At 42.3% G+C, this 18,186-nt stretch overlaps 1 protein-coding gene across 2 annotated transcripts in view; it reads left to right on the top strand.

Moving 5' to 3' along the window:
* The window catches only part of ccser1 (coiled-coil serine-rich protein 1), a 225,160-nt gene that overhangs the window by 88,818 nt on the left and 118,156 nt on the right, over positions 1-18,186 (top strand). For both annotated transcript variants that reach the window (XM_079552036.1, XM_079552037.1), the window contains exon 11: positions 10,033-10,110. In XM_079552036.1, the coding sequence (XP_079408162.1) occupies positions 10,033-10,110 (78 nt within the window). The remainder of the gene's footprint in view (positions 1-10,032; positions 10,111-18,186) is intronic.

Raw genomic sequence — 18,186 nt, 5'->3', positions numbered from 1 at the left:
ACCTGGGACCTTCTAGCTGTGAAGCGAGAGCGCTAACAGTACGAGTTGTTGCCGTGGTGCAAAGAATAGCCACTGGTGAAGATCCAAAGATTGCTCAAAGATACACTAGCTTGAAAAAACAGCTGTAGGAATGTTTTTGATGAGAGAACAACATTGGAACATGGAAAAAAGCTCTAAAAAGTTGATTTTACATGAACCCCCGCTTTAAACCGAGATGCCACACAATCACACAATATACAGATTTCTCCAAATAGGCTGCAGTAAATTTCCTCAAAGACATTATTGTTGGATCATGAAAATCTCAGTATGGATGAACGGTGACCTGTTCCTTTAAGAATGTCCGGGGTTCGTTTTGCTCATTCTCATTCATAAAATGAATTATACATGTTCTTGTTATACTGCTTTTTAAATGAATTAAATAAACATACAAACGTGTCTGCATTACTCAAGCACCCCGATGAACCCAACATATGCATAATGGATTCTCCAGCTAGCTGATTCTGACCTTGACCCCTGACCTAAACTGGACACGGGTACGAGACTAAACTAGAGCAAAATAAAATTTGCTCTACTTAAGAAAAAACTATTATTGAAATGAGTTAAGTCTTTAGAGATCTGTTATGAACTACAGACCTATTTGTTTGCATAACTTAAGAAATGTGCTGAAGGCGATTGTGTAGTCTATTTGACAAAAGTATTATTTCATGACTTGTTTTATGAATATCTAAATTATTCTCAGTTGTTTTGCAAAAATACACTACACACGTTTGATTTCAGTTGTTTTTGCCATAAACTGCAGCCCTTCTGCTCCTGACACTTTGTCTCGGCTGCATCAAATGATGGGTCAAATTCAGGGGACAAATGTCTCGACTGGGAAAATAAAATTCAACCTTTAACACTTTTTGGACTATTGCAGTTCACAAGCCTGAAAAACTCCAATAAAGCATGAAGACCTGAGAGCGAGTTCAGGACTTTACTTTGAACAATGCTTTTCAGAGCCCAGTTTTAGCGCTAAGAGGATTGTTGAGATAATGTCGGTCTTGCTCTCACATTTGTCTTGCATATTCTTTTAAGCTAACAAATTGAATAATTTTGGCTAACAAGTGGAATGTAATCTACCTCTTTAGCTGGCGGCTGATTGGAGAGTAGAGTGACCCCAGTTTCTTCACAAAATCACGTGAAGTGGATGCACTTCACTGATTCTGATCAGATTTCTCCCCACCAAGACTGTTCCAATCACATTAGAAGTAAATTCACACGGCCCGCTTCCTTCCTCCGCCGTCGCCATGAGATTTAGCCTTGAAAAATGACTTGGAATGCCACTGGGCGACTTCATGCCCACAGCATCTTTCACCAGTGTGTTTTAGCTTCATGCGTTCCATTCTCTGATTATGTTTCTTAAGTTGAATCCATACAATACTGTAGCTGTCTTCGAAGAAATGATTGCTGGAATTGGACATGGGCGTTCCACTGTGGCATTGTTGATTTGAATATCAAATTAAAATGTGTACTCCCAATTTCAATCATGGTGATCCATGGCCTTTTGCAAACCTTTTATCTATTCATTTCAATTAGTGACTAATGGGGAAACTGTCAAAAGGATGAAGTGAGTGAGCCTCTTTTTTGTAAAACCGGATATCTTCTCCACCTTCCTTTAAAAACGCGCACCTATCTGCATGAGTGCGTTTTTGTTGAGCACTTTTGTTGAGTGCCAAACCTTGAAAAATGTTGTCTGTACTGGTTCCAAGTCCATTACTATAACTCTACACACCTGCCTAACGGTTACAGAGACAACCTGGCTTAAAGTGGCTAGATGCAAGTTTGCCATTTTATACTCACTACTGCCATCTCAGGTCATACGTGTAACTGCACCTTCTATATTAAAGGAATAGGCCACCGTTTTTACATACTGAGATATGTTCTTACCTTAGCTTTGATGAGTTCTTTAGGACCTGTCTGATCTTCACCCGTGCCTTCAGTCACGTAAACACAGCGCAGACGGCGTTAGCATTTAGCCTCTCCCTCTCTCCACTATAGCTCCAAAACTGGTCAAGATAGAATCTGCCAAGCTCTTCCACGTTTTCCCTATTTAAATATGGTTACGTGAAGTGTTCCACTACAAAGTATAATTACACAAAATTAAACAATGTGGATTTTCTAAGCGGATAAAAGGAGGAACTATATTGTAAGGCGTAATAATACCAGGAGTAATTTGGCATCCACACAGTAAAGTGAAGATTACTGCGCAGTAAAGTGAAGATTACTGCGCGGATTTCGAACTACTCCTGGTATTATTACGCCTTACGATATACAGTAGTTCCCCCTTTTATCCGGATAGAAAATCCACATTGTTTAATTTTGTGTAATTATACTTTGTAGTGTAACACTTCACGTAACCATATTTAAATAGGGAAAACGTGGAAGAGCTTGGTAGCTTTTATCTTGACCTGTTTTGGAGCTATAGTGGAGAGAGGGAGAGGCTAAATGCTAACGCCGTCTGCGCTGTGTTTACGTGATTGAAGGCACGGGTGAAGACCTAAAGAACTCGTCAAAGCTAAGGTAAGAACATATCTCAGTATGTAAAAACGGTGGCCTATAAGCTCGTGCATGACTTCGGACCTGAATTAACACCTTTTTGAGTGACAGTTCATGATTTTAGAGGCAGTTGTGGTGAACAGGTCTGGGCTCCTTCTACACATTAGGAAAATATATTATATTAACATTTTTAAACTCTGTATAGTCCCTTTAACAAACCAAATGCATTTTCCATTTTTACAATTCTAGCTAGCCTTGTCACCTAAATAATATAGCATTGAGGCAACTTTCTTGAAAGTTCTCCCAGTTGCTGGCACAGGCTGGCGGGGAAAGGATACTGATGGCGGCCTCTGATTGATTGCTTCCCCTTTGGTCCAGTGCAAAATAAAATTGCCACCGTGCTCCTCCGCCTGTGCTCTTTAACGTGAAAGCCTGAATTATCCCCAAAGCCAATAGTTTTGAGGTTTCTCAATGTAAACACAGGCTGCACATGTGACGTCAGAGCATCAACGCTTGGAAACCTAAAACCCACATTATTTATATCCACACCCAAACGCATCGGCAAATCTTCAGTCTGGTTAGAGGTTTTCGTTTTTTAATGACAGAAATCTGCGCTTTTGTGTGAATCAGAGATACATATTTTCATTTACGTGGGGACAAGGCCTTAGGGTCATTCGCTGCTCAAAAACAGGCAACCACTCCTATTGGCGAGTGACAGTTGGATCTCACCAATCACAGTAAAGCTGGGACTCTAATAAGAAGCAGCTATTATCTCTCAAATGCAAGACAGGACATGGAAATGTTCATGAATTTTGACAAAGATGAAACCGTGATGTGACTTTCTGTTACATCACTCACCCACCGTTGCACCCAGGTTTTTATACCATTGGACAAAACACGCCCCCACCTTCTCGTTGCATTTACAAACCACGCACAGACTCTCAGTGTCCAGTGATTGGCAGACGAAACTTTTAATGTGAAATAAGCTCTCCGCATTCAAAAATGTCTGTCATGTAGCGTAGCATCACGTCCGCCTCATGTGAGCCAACCCTTAACTGGAGAGACACCGACTCACCTCTTAGTTATCATCCAAATCTGGAAACTTATCTCCTCAGGTTTTCATTTAAAATTCCATTTGCCATTTTCCAACGTGGAACGCCCAGTCTTTTTAAATATGTTTATGAGACTGGTAAAACTGCTCTCTGACAAACAGGACACCCACACGCAGGGGGCAAAGAGCCGCCGCCACGTGCCAGACGGCTCATTATAGCTGTGTACTTGGCTAAGATTAATTTTAGAGGCTGACTCAGGCTGCAATTGTCACACTTAGTTTGAGCTTCTTCCGTTTCCTCTGACTCTGAAGTTCATGGTCTTTGCTAGTATCCTCTGTTAATACTTTTCCTTCCCCATGACTAACTCCTGTAGTATACTGTTCCATCCCTGGCTTTGTTCCTGTTGACACAGAGGCATATATTAATGAAGGACTTTGTGTAATTAGTTTCCTATAGCTGCAAAATTGACACAGTGGCAGTCACAGTCACAACAAAAGTATCAATACAATGTCTTGGATAATATTGCTGGCTCAGGCACTTACTTTAGCATTTATACTAGGGCTGGGAATTGCAAATAAAACACCAAACAAAAGTAATTAATCACAAATCTTCAGAGTTTCAAACTGCTATTATATACAGCCGGTGTAGGTAATCTGATTTCTTCTATTAATTTAATATAAAATGCTTCACCTTTTAAAACGATTTACATGATGAAACATTTGTGATGAAAAGTCACCTAAACAAAATGTATTTTTGAGTTTCCCTTGTCCACTGTCCCTTTGCCTTCACAAGTGATTTCCATCCCGTGACTAGAGTGCTGTCGTGGAATGACATGCGTCATTCATTAAAACGGTCTTTGTTGCTGCGGTTCATTCAGTGCTGCATGTCACGCTTTCTTCCCTTTCAGCGGCTCAACTCATGAGTCATAGATGCCTGTTTGCAGCATATTTGAGCGATACTTCCTTACTACTTCTGCCCCTAGAGCAGCCCACAGCTCTGCAGAGCCCTGTCATGGATTTTCTCTCTATGTATGTGTAGGTTTCCTCCTGGTGCTCCTGTTTCTCCCATCACTTAAAACATATACTGGGCCTTCTCTAGGGAATAGACTCTGCTGAAAAGAGATTCAGAATTTCAGTGGGACTTTCTTTGTTAGATAAAGGTCATGAAATGTATGAAAAATAGATAAATTTGTAGCATGTATCAAAAATACTGGGTGCATTTAACACATTGAGCGCTGCACTGTTTTTGGAAATTGTTGTAGAATATCAACAATCCAGACCATTTTTCATGATATTTGTAGCACCGAAGCAATGGTGTTCTAGCTATGGACACATGCTATGGCTCGTTTGAAATGGGAGACTCTAGACCAGGGGTGTCAAACATACGGTACTCTCAGCAGACCATGCAGGTGAAATGGGGTGACTCTGTGTCTGACTCCTTCAGGGTCAGCAATGGGGTCAGGCAGGGTGGGATACTGTCCCCACTGCTGTTTAATATTTACATGGACAATCTTTCTGTACAGCTCAATAACTGTAAGACTGGATGTGTCGCAGGAGGCTCTGTCATCAATCACCTCATGTATGCAGATGACCTGGTTGTGTTCTGTCCGTACAGTGCAGGACATCTTCAACATCTCCTGAATATCTGTTCACAATATGGCTTTGATAATGAAAATATAACGCTGTGAAAAGCTATATAATGATTGTGAGAACCAAGGATGACAGGTCTCTAACATTCCCTGAGTTCACCCTGTGTGGCAGTGTTCTTAACATCACAGATGAGATGAAGTATTTGGGTCATTATATCTGTAGTGATCTTACTGATGACCGTGACATGCACAGGCAGGTGTGTAAACTGTATGGTCAATCGAACATGCTGGTCAGGAAACAATATATGTGTTCTGTAGATGTCAAAGTGTCTCTGTTTAAAGCTTTTTGTTCTCCTCTGTACACTGCACAGCTGTGGCGAAGTTTTAAAAAGTCCAGCTTGCAGAGGCTCACAGTTGCATATAATGACTCTATGAGGCTGCTGTTAAAGATGCCCAGACACTGTAGTCAGATGTTTGCTGACTCTGGAGCTCACTCTTCGTCATTGTTATTTTAAATTTATGTGTAGACTGGGCAACTCTCAGAATGGCATTATACGGACTTTGGTGTGTCCTGTGATCAGCTCAATGAGATTCACGTCAAAAATGTGGAATCATTGGCGCTCGTGTCTTTATGTGTGTGGCAGCTAGAGAATTGCTGGTACCTTGTTTTGTTTCTGCAATTATCTGCAGTATTTTAATATTTTTCAATTAAACATAAATATGGATCATGTGTTCTCACTTGTGTCCTTAATAAAGATTGAATGAATGAATGAATACGGCCCCTGCCCTGTAGAGCATAAATTCCAGAGTATGTAAAAGTAAGTCTCTAGCCCATTCCTGTGCGGAGTTATGAATTTTTAAAGAATAACCAGAATGCTCATTCTAGCCACTAGGGGGCATTAAAAAAAAAAAAAAAAAAAGGATAGAGTTCCACACGTGTCCAGCAGAGGGCACTGACATAATAAGAGCTCAGGATATGAACAACACATTATATAGCCATGTGGTAAATGGACAGTCTGCCCCAGGGCGGCTGTGGCTTCAATAACAGTTTACCACCACCAAGTGAATGAATAATGACTACTGCACTTTCAGGACCTTGTGACACAGGCTTGTACAGTGCAATACAAGCGTAAGCCGTTGTCATTAATGAACCTACAGTCAAGTTGGGGCTTTGATCAAATCACAGCTTATTATTATTATTCATTTATTGGAAACATTTTCTCTATTGTATGGGACCCGCGACCCACCGTGGGAGCTGAATTTCGGCCCGCGACCCAAAATGAGTTTGACACCACTGCTCTAGACTCTCTCTAGACTCTAGAGACTCTCCAGAGGAAACCTTGCTGGTTGCCTTCAGTCTCCTCTGATCCTCTGAAACGGTGCAGCACTTCCTGGATTTGTTTCTGTTTCAGAGCGTGGTGTTCTGCACTGGTCAGCTCCTCCACCTCCTCCTGCGCAGCTCCCTCCGCCTCCTCTGCTCCACAACAGTCTTTCACCATCTTCTGGGTAGAGCTTAGCAGATAATCTGTTTTATTCTCCAGTCCATTAGCCAGAACAATAGAAGGCATGTGTGGCTTCGCTGTGAGTCTCGCCCGGATACCTCCTCGTTTATCCCTTCCTTTTTTCCTGTAGCTCCTCTTGTGACGCCTCCACTGTGCTGAAGGTGTAGGGCAGAAGAAGACATTTGTAGGTCTCAAATTTAGCTGTTTACTTTTAAAAAGCTGCTTTCTTCAGGACCATTATGGAGTCTTTGCTGTAAAAAAAAATCCACCGAACCTCACAAAAACAAAGATGTGCAAAAGTATCCAGTAAAACAATATGGAACACAAAAACCACAAATGCAGCTCGTAGAAAAAGGCAAAAAATGCAGCTGTACCAAGCGAGAGAGGGAGGTTGCTGCCTGTTACACCTGTTTACAGCCCTCCTCTATAGACAAAGGCTAACCCACTTCAAAGCTTTCGAAAAATATATAAGCAAAAGCAAGATTGAAGCCCAAGATATCCCCTATATGCGCTCCCTCAGCTTGAATGGCGTATCTGAGCAGTTGCACATGTGAAGCCTCCATGTGCGTGTGCGCGTGTGTCGGGCAGGTCACTGTGAGGTTGCGGGTGCACTTCCCTGTGGGCCTCCTCCTCCGCGTGTGTGTCCTTTAGCTAGATCGCTCCCTGTGGTTTCAAAGCATCAGCCCGAGGCCATCTCTGTCCTCTGCCTGCGCCTATCTCTCCTCTCTACCCTTCGCTCGCGCTGCTTCTCTCTCCGTTATCTGGCCCCCATTTAGTCGTCCTTGAAGAGGTAATGGCCGCCTCACTGTCATTTACTTTTCTCCATCTCCTCTGACTCAAGCGCTAATATTCTGCTCATACCAGTTTTGTCTCTTTTTCTTCTTTTCGGATTGGCCACTCAGTAAAAACCGGTTATGGGGATTGTGCTGTAAGTTTAGACCAAAAGAAACACTTACCCACGCGATAACCTACAAATTAACTATCAGCGGATTTAGTGGGGAACTCTATTGAGAAATATGTTAGCAAAAATTGTAAATTTTCCACACATCCAAAATAATTTCATCCTTTGCAATTTGATAATTACGACAATTCATATTGCAAACGGTGTTTGATTACAGCTAGTCTCGCAAGCCTAATCACAGCAATTATTATTAAAAATAGCTTCTAGGAAGTTCGTTTTTGCTCCACCATTTGAAAATGGAGGAGGGGGAGGATGCAGTTAAGCAAGAAATTGGGTGAAGAGAGAGGAAAGACAGAAAAACTAAAGAGGAAGTGACTCACCACCAGGTCAGTGACTCTTCACAAAGTATCACCTCATAAAATCTTTGACTTTCCAAATATAACCAGGCCAAGACTAAGAACATATCAGGACTTGACTGAATGGAGAAAAGTTCTAAAATCGTCCTAAATTGTGTCTAAACGTCCAATGTGAGAAATGGATGACCGTGATACCAATCAAAGTAAATGTGTTTGTATCAAAAGAATCTATCACACATCCACGTGTGATAAAGAAGCATTTTTGTAGCTCTTCGGTAAGTGTGTTGTTTTCTCATGCGTCATGAACACACACTGAGCCAGCCCATTCTCTTAAAAACAGGTGCACTGTGTATTTTTGCATGAGTCTGAGTCTGAGAAAATAACTTTTTGCCACGGTAATGCAAAACCTGGTCACGAGACAATCCCCAAACGCGTCTTAAGTGGATACATTTAGATTTAGAAATGGAGGCTTTGGGTTTCAGCAGACGTCACTTTTTATGGATTCAGCTCTACATAGACATGAAGGGTGCAAAGTTGCAATCAAATCTACTGCAATTTTGGAAGTATGAGTAAATAACATAGACTGTATATAAAAATGGACAGCTTCTCTTCACTCCTCCCCATTTACCATAATGACCATGCTCGTGGGGGAAATCATGGCGGATTTACAGACTCCCCCTCCCCAGCTCTGACGAAGCATGTTCCTAAAAAGGACATAGGGCGGGATCTTCACTGTAGACTCGGCCCTTGTGTGACGTGTAGCTCGCGCAGTTCCAATGCTAACCAATGGCCGCTGGCTGCTCTGCTTTATGCCCACAACACTAGAGGCAGCCATTGCTCTGCCATTGCTGTAGTACCTCCATATCGCCGCTAGTGCCCCATGGAAAAGCATTGGAGTTTAGACATGTTAAAAACAACTTTAACGCCTGGTTTCTATTTTTTCAACACTAGACTAGGCTAGATATTCCTCCTGTGATAACACTAGGTTAGCAACAATTTAAGAAACCAGGCTGGTTTTCGTAAGAAGAATTTTAGAAATCTCCTACTTAATGAGGGCCGGACTGTTAGCATTGGAGCAGCGCGAGCTACACGTCACGCAAGAGCCGAGTCTACGGTGAAAATCCCGCCCTTGTGTCCTTTTCAGGAACATGCTTCGACAGAGCTGGGGAGGGGGAGTCTGTAAATCCGCCATGACTTCCCCCACGACCGTAGTCCTTATGGTAAACGAGGAGGAGTGAGCAGAAGCTGTCCATTTATATATACAGTCTATGATGCTAACAGTCCGGCCCTCGTTAAGTACGAGATTTCAAAAATTCTTCTTACGAAAACCAGCCTGGATAGTTCCAAAAAAATTGGGACCAGGCTTTAAAGTTGGTTTTAATGTGTCCAATGCTTTTCAATGGGGGACCAGTGGCGATATGGAGGTACTACAGCAATGGCGGCCCCTAGTGTTGTGGCCAAAAAGCAGAGCAGTCAGCTGCCATTGGTAAATAATCACAAAAATAGCTGTTCCGGTTCAACATTTATGGGGACCACCTTGCTTTTTTGAAGGTTGCTGGACTGTAGACTTTTCTGGACAGTAAGCAGTGTGAAGAAGAACCTGTCTTTCAGCCGTCATGCAGCAGATGTCTTATGAAAATATCACAGCATAGCATAACCAACGGCCTTTGTTTAGTTCCTCACAATACAAGATAATTACAATTCCGAGTCCGCCCTGCCCCTTGGTTCTCGCGCCCTTCTTTTTCTATTATAAAACCAGCGAAAGCGCAAGGTCACATGAAAGCGCTCGAGGACACTACAAGTTTTATCACTGGCCCGTCGTGTGCAGAGGAGATCGCGCTCCTGCAGCAGCAGCATCCTACGCGTGACAAGTTTATGAGACACCCATACACACACGGTAACAAAGCCCGCTCTTAAAGGTTCATAAAAGGCATGTGAACATTTATGGAAACGGCGGTGACAAGAACACGCAGCAGGCCGTCCTTTTGGGGCCCGGGGTATTGCTTTTGCGGGAATATGAAGCCTTAAATAAATCACTGACTGTCCGCGGCAGTGCGTCATTGATAACATTGGAATTTTTTTTTCTTCTTTCCTTTAGGATCCTGGCAGAGAGGAAGCCCTGTTGCAGCAGCTGAAGGAGAAGGATGAGTTGATTGTCAAGCTTCAGAATGAACTGGTAGGTTTCTTTTCACATAGTGGTTTAATGGGTTAAGCATTTGCCTAACAACTGCAGAGCTGGCTGCATGAGACCATTTGGTTTTTTTTCTCTTTGTTACTTACAAAGGTTTGTAAAGTTTTGATCCAGTAAGGCGGTAAAGGTCATCGTCTCCAGTTGCCACAAAACAGTTTGAGCGTTACCATAGAAATCCGCCATGCTGGGGGGTGCTAGCAAACGTTGTCCATTGACTAACATCAGCTAAAAACAATATAAAAAAAAAAGTAGGGCCCGACCGATATGGATTTTCGGGGTCCGATACCGATATGAAGGGGGTTGGCCTGGCCGATAGCCGATATAAAGGCCGATGTTTTAAGTAATTTAATTTGATGATGTTGTTTTTTCTCAAATAGCCTAAAGTAAAGCATTTATTAATACAGCAAAAGTTTCTATCATAGAAATATATAGAAATATTGGTCAACCGATGTGGGGATTACAGATTAGCATAGTGCTAAATCTGGTGCAGCCATCTTTTTAATGGAGCTACACACTGTCCTTTCAGTAAACTAAACTAAACTACTAAGCAATTATCAGGTATTTTGGTTGGCTAATCCCGGTTTGCACCCCTGATATTAATTATGATAATCCTGTATATGAAGCTTCTAAATGTGTCAGTATTGAACTGTGACGGCAGGGGGCGCTGAAAATTATGCTTAGTAGTAGATTCAGTAGATTCCAAAATAAAAAAACGGTAAGTCTCTATCACTTATGGTTCCGAAATTATACACAAAAGTTTATAAACTAAAATATGTAAAATAGGTGGGAGGGCTCATTTTAAAGCTCTGATTTTAAAGCCGATTTTGGCCCATTGCCGATATTGAAAATATCCTAATATCGGCTGGCCGATATTTCGGTCGAGCCCCAATGAAAAGTATAAAAGAGAGACGTAAAACAACTCAACGATAATGCCAGTATTTTGCATTTTAAAATCTAGTTTATTGTCATGGAATCCGCTTGGAATCTGAGAAATCTCAGCGGTTTTGACAACACAATCCCATCCTCTACTGACCATAGTTTGACTTCACCAGGGAAGCGGAAAAAAAACTTGTCAGAATTCAAGTCATCTAAATCATAAATGACAAGGGAAGAGGGAGAGTTACACACACCGAGGGTAGAACTGGGACTCAATCATGGCCCTTACATGCAGAATGTTGAAAATGTCAATCCAGGGAAAGCTACATGCATTTTGACAAACTATGTTCTGGTGAAAACTTGCCTAACTTTTCATGAGCAATTTAAGCAATTGCCCATTAGCTGAAGGGTTGGTGATTCAAACTTTTTATATATCCCAAGACAAGAAAAACCTAACCCATTACATATGGTGGAATTGCACTTTTTATTGTTCTCCATAAATATAGCAATCCAAAAATACAAAATATAAAACGTGAAATAAAAATAGTAGCCCAAACGTGGGAAAAACAAACTGGGAAAGAGCTGCTCTTTCACTACAGCGTCACAGCTACTTTGACAAACTGAATTATGGATCCTTTTTCAACCGAATAAAGATACAGAGACATGGGGAGGAACAAAGTGGTTCAACGGCCCAACTTTGTACACAAATAACAGAGATTGCTAACCGCGCTATCGTTAGCTGGGTGCTAAACGCTAGGTTTGAGTGCTGGTTTTTCACTTCTGCTGGACAATCTGCTTAATTCATGAAGTAAGTGTGTGTGTCACTACATCTAAAAAGGCCCAATTCTGACTTGACTTTATTTGAGTGAGCTAAATACTCATAATCTGCCAGAAAACAACAAAAAAGTTATTTGCCAAATCCCAAAGAATGACGCATTGCAGACTGTATCAAAAAGTTTGGCAAAACACATGATCAGTTTATCCACAGGGGTTTCGTCACGTGCTTGAGAAGTTATTGTGTTGATTAATTGGCTATTGGTACAATCTGGTGATCGCACTGGAGTTAGTCACGTAAGTATGAACTCTGCATCCTGCTTTTGTTTGGGCACAGCTACGCACCATTTTTGAATAGGACGCAAACTCTCGTGTTCATTTCACACAGTAGGGGTGGGAGGTGTTGGACACAAATCCAAAAGAAAATGATGTAGCTGCAGTTTAATTGGGGCACATTCACACCATATTGCACGGCTCCAAAAAGCACATTTTTAACGTCCCTTTAGACCAGAGACATGCTGTAAACCAAATTCAATGGCTGAAATGTGTGTGACCATATTTCATCGAATATTAACTAAAGCGCCACGATTTTGGAAAAATGCCTAATTTCTGTTTTATATTTACAAACATTTCAATTGCTATTAGATTTTCAACATTTATAACGATTTATTTATTCACGATGAGCAGCTGTTACTTGCCGCCCCCTGATCAGAGGGTTGGGTTTTGATTAGGGTTAGGAACGGCAAAATTTGTGTTTCACTCACACAAATCTTACACAGGATTTTACAAACTAGAAGGTCTTGGTTTTCAAATGAGGTATCACACTGGCATCTTGGCAGTCAATAAGCTTTGAGATTTGGATATGCACAATTGTTGACCCTAACTCTAACCCTAACCCAAAGATGGCAGGTAACGGGTTAATATTAGCATTTGAGAGAACTGAATTTTCAGACAATATTTCAATTTAGCCCCTCCTGGAAACGCCACCTTAACGCGGTGGAGGGGTTTGAGCGCCCGAATGATCCTGGGGGCTCTGTTGTCTGTGGCTTTGTGTCCTGGTAGAGTCTCCCATTGCAAACTAGTCCTAGGTAATGGGTCAGACAGAGAGTGGTTCAGAAGTCCCTTAAGTGAGACCGTCAGGCCCGGTTAGAACCATGAGGCCGTCAATCTGTGGACCCACCACCTGCAAGAGGAGCCATAGGGGCTGGTCAATGTGATGTGGGCAGCTCCAACGGCTGCCGCCACGACCCGGCAACGGAAAAGCGGAAGAAAATGGATGGATGGATTTCAATTTAGTTAAGATTACCATTAATTGTTTAGCCCAAGACTAAGATATAAGAATTACACACAATGCAGTTTGAGTTGTAACAGAAAAAGATCCAAGGGAAGTGAAAATCAAAGTTGTATGAGGACTAAGTTAAGTTAAGTTATACTTTATTAATCTCTGTAGAGAAATCTCTGTAGAGAAATTTGTTCTCTGCGTTTGACCCATCCTCAATGTCACTGGGCCTCCTGTATGAGCAGTGAGCTGCCAGCATGGGCTGGTGCTCGGGGACCCATCTCCATGATGTGGAGCGAGGCTGGAGGATTAACCTATTGCACATGTTTTTACCACTCTGTCATATGCAGACACTGGGAGAACATGCAAACTCGACATAGAAAGGCCCCGTCTAGGTGGGAACGGAATCCGGGACTTTGGAAAAGGAAACAGGACACATTTAGCTCCTTTAGTCTTTGTGATTTGTGATTGCAACCGTTCAAATTTGGATTTGATTACATATAATCCTGCACTCCTTTTGCACCAGGCGTGTAATTCTACAGTGCATCTCTTTAGTAGTCGAGGCCTGTTCTCTGAAAAACAAGCCCAGTCTGCTCCTGTTTCATCTGGCTGATATACCTGTCTGTAATTTGTCACGCGGTCTTATCAGAATATGATAATTTTGAGATGATGCCCAACACGAGCGGGATAATGTGCCAGTCATGAGGCAGCTCGGAGCGCGTTGCCAGTCCTTCCCACCGACTTGAGTCTCGTTTGGCATCTGTTTGCTTGATGCATTCTGGTTTCCGGGATAGCGTTTTTCTCACTCTTCTCCTGTGTCCCTGTCATCGAGCCCGTCTCTGTCTCATCTCCTTCTCTGTGGGCCCCTCTCGCAGCTGTACGTGGGTAATGCGGCGCTACTACAAAAAAACAAAACAAAACAAGAAAAATCCTTTGCATTCAGTGCACTATACGGACTGACATCTTAAATACAGCCCGAGGCACAGGTAGCACTTTTTCAAAACACAGCTGTCTGTGGAGTTGTGCTTTTGAGTTGGTGAGTCACTTTTGAGTGATTCACACAGACAATGAAGCCACTGCGTGATAATGATGATAGGTGTGAACTGTGATTATTGTGTAATATGAACTTATGTTTTATGCTTTGTATTCTTTTTTGCTGTTGTTTTTTAGTCATGCAGTGTGTCTAGCATTATTACGCAAGTGAATTTTATTACCATACTGTTGCATACACATTTTCTCACTGTGTAAAACTGAAAGGCTGATGGCTATCCGTGGAATAAGAGGAAGTGGCCAAAGCAGGACCACACCGAATTACTATGCAGTTTCTTTCACACAAAATGGTAAGGAAGAGACATCTGTCAGACATCGACAAGTCCAAAACTGTTGAAGCGTGTCAGAGGGTTGCATAAGGAACCACAGAACCAATAAGCAACAAGGTTCCGAGATTCAGGTTCACAGGGCACACAAAGTAACCCGTTATCCACCAGTGCTGTAATTTTCAGCCGCTGTAACTGACTTGAAGTATCCAGAAGTACAAGGTGCACAGAGACATTGTCAATGAGATAAAGGGGAAACCTGACCTCTGCTGAACAAGACACAGAAGCTGAAATGTTTAGACTGGCCCAGGATGGATGCATCATGAACACATTTTTTACTCACACAGCACAAAGTGTGTTCATCATGGTCCCATAATAAGCTTGTGTGCCGTTAGGGGAAAGTGAAGTTTTTTAATCATCACTGTAATGTATCCCCACAGTTCAGGGTCTCTCTCCTTACTGTTTTTTTTTCTTTTATGTAGATTAGCAACTTGAAACTTTATTAATGTAATTGGTTTTATGCCTCAATTATGAAGGCTATTTCCACTTTACAGAGTGTTTTTGTCTCCTGAATGAACTTTTTAAAAATTTGTTCTAATCTGAGTCATGAGAGGGTTCTCCTTTTTTTTGCTTGCGGGACTTTTCCCCAATAATTTCAACTCCACCACCTGATTTTATTATTTTTTTCTCATAGAGCTTCCAATTATTTTGGTTGTAGCATCGTTTAGCTGCTCTTGATTCAAGTGCCGATGTTTATGACGTACCACTGTTACACAATGTCTCCCATATGTCGCTGGTTTATTTATTTCATTGTTTCATCTTCCTGTCACACATGGATCGGCCCATCTCCAAAGAACAGGTGGTTACTGAGCATGCACAAACACACACAGATGCTTAGCGGCCTTCAGAGGGATGGGATTTGAACAGAATGGGATTGCTCACATACCAAGAATTTGCATTACTCTGGTAAGTGGCTCTATGAACTTAGTGGATCGGACACGGGAAAGGATTATGGGTGACTCAGATAGCATCTCTTTGTGCTTTTACCATCAGCAAATTCATTTTTACCCTGAGATAATGCGTTTGTCAGATACAATATTGTGATAAATTGCCAAACCGCAAGCTTTGACTCACAATCAGCTTTGAACAGGAAAAGATCATTGGTGGGCTTTCAGAATAGGATATGTAGACTTTTCCTTTTGAACAATACCTCAAAATATACACTTTTTTGTGTTTGCGGCCATAAAACAGTGGTTCTCAACAAGTGTTGGGACAAAGAAAGTGTAAACAAGTGTAGAAAGGACTAGATTGACTGAACTGGGACGTTTCCCGGTGGTGCTTTTGGGCCGTCACAATAAAATAATGAATTAATAACAGCAGTGGCGGTTTTTGATATGGGCGACATGGATGGTCGCCCCAGGTGGCATTGTCCAAGGGGCAGCATTTCTTCCAGCAGACTTGCTGTGCACCGCTACAGCCTCTTTAAACCATGGCAATTATAAAGCTGCACAGCGGAGCAGCTGCAGAGCCACAACAGCTGATCCACAACAGCGGACACACGCCCCTCTCATTACAAAGGCTCTATGTTTGCAAAGTTATGGCCCGCGCTGCATATGCGGCGAGTTGGCTACACATGCGCCGATACGCATGACGCCAAATAACCATAACAACACTCACGTGCTGCTACACATGCTTCTGTTCACGCTGTGGATATCAACACAGAAAGTATAGGAGCACACCTGAGGTGCTTCCTAATAACAGCGTGACAGATAAGGAAGGAAAAGACAGGTAAAATAACAAGATCACTAACAGCTCGTTCGTCTGTTCAATGCTGTCCCTCCTTTGTCCCTTTTGTCTGGTACTGACTTGGAGAACAGCTGCTGTGTATGATCCAGCTTTTTGAGCCTTTTATTCAATAAAATCTGTATCTCCTGCTTCTCTGAAATAAACACTTGAGCATAATCTGTTTTCGAGATCTTTTCTGTTTGTTTATTTGTTGTCCCTGTAGGGAATTTACCCTCTGCATTTGACCCATCCTTTGATGCCCTGGGGCAACCCATAAGTTGCAGTGGGCGACGGCAGTGCCGCGCTCGGGGGGACCCATCTCCTGATGTAGGGCCAGGTTAATGGTCAGAATCACCTGGCTGGAGGATTCACCTAATATACATGTTTTTAGTGGTAGGGGACACGGGGAGAAATTGAAACAATTGAAAAAGAGGGGAGTAAAATTAACTCTCATCAGAATTGTTATACTTTTGCATTTTGAGTGAGGGGCGACGGAAAGATTGTTCGCCCATGGGTGCCAAACAGCCACCACTGTATATCAGGCTCACAGTTGTGCTATTCCATTCCTAAAGGCTTTAACTGGGCTGCAGAAGGAGCTGTGGGCTGCTGTTCCAGATATAAATTAAGTACCACAAGCGAAATTGTCTGATAAATCTATAAAATATTGACTGATGAATTGGAAAGAATTTTCGCATTGAACTTTTCATTCTTGTGGCAGGGAGAGACTATTTGATGCAGAACACCCCTCTGAGTTAGTTCAAGTTGGTACAGTCCAATCCAGTGGATTTTTTTTCATTTTTAACCACACCTTTATTAACAGCTTCCATGTTCACATTCACACCTCGTGCTAATTACAAAAAATTACAACAAATACAGAGTACACAAAAAGTTATATTAAAAAAGGTCCAAAACAAAGCTGTCCAGCCCTGACTGAGGCTAGAACCCCCCCCAGCCCCCGACTGTCCCCGAACTCCTCCAGCCTCATGGACATTTGGGCGACCCCAAACTCCAGCAGGAGCCGAGCCTGCACCATCTTTACAAACAGCACCTCAGCACTGACCTGACTCTGCCCCTGCACCTTCCTCTTCCTGCTCTGGTACACGGCCATCTTAGCTTGGCCCAATCCAGTGGAGACAAGTGTCCGCGCGACTAAAGAGGGAAAAAGGCAGGTGAAAGGTAGAAAAAGTGGACAAATATTATACATTTTTATCTACATAACTTGGTGCTGATTGTGGAGTTGTATCAGGCTCAGACTGTGTGTGCAGTGGCCCACGTGAAAAGAGAAAAATTATCAAAGTGGTATTTGATATAGCTACCTCTGGCACTGGAGACCAGCGCACTTTAACTGAGCGATAGTTCCATAGGTAAAACGGGCCGATCTCTAAATTCCTAGGCCAAAATGAGGTCCCAGCACGGCCCTGTGTCCACATATCCAGGGATGACATCAGTAAAACTGATTTTGTCTACAGAACCTGACAGCCATGGGTTAATTAGTGAAACACGGAGCAGTTTTTAACACAGTTGTCATGTCACATTCATATCCTTCCTCTTGTAAGTTCTTGAGAATCCACCTGCTGGAGAAAATAATTAGCTTGTCTAAAAGATAACCTTTCTATTCACTGACATTTTGCCAACCTTTATCATTCTATCCCTTTAGTCAGTCAGGGTTGTCACAGCGAACCAGTCGCGCAGTGATTTGGCAAGATTTAGTGCTGGATGCCCTTCTCGCAACCAGCCACGTACTGTGATTGAAGTGGGCAATGCCAGCCCGGCCTGCCAAGACGTTTTTTCCTGTTCAGTACAATATAAAGTTGGTTTGGCACCTTGTCTTATTTCCCCAATAAGTTTGAAGACTTTGATGGACTGCTTAACCAAGCAGTTGTTGTTTTGAGGAAAAAGTGTGTTCACCTTTCTCTATAGCTATACCCCTACGTGGTGCACTCATTCTGCTCACTAGTTTCTGTTTGCCGCAGATCTTGTGACTGTAGCACTTGGGTAAAAACTAAATTGGCTAAACTCAAGTTAAAGACA

The sequence above is a fragment of the Gobius niger genome (genome assembly GCF_951799975.1).
Source record: "Gobius niger genome assembly, chromosome: 1".
Classification (NCBI taxonomy): Eukaryota; Metazoa; Chordata; class Actinopteri; order Gobiiformes; family Gobiidae; genus Gobius; species Gobius niger.
This window is presented reverse-complemented; position numbering and strand designations above follow the sequence as displayed.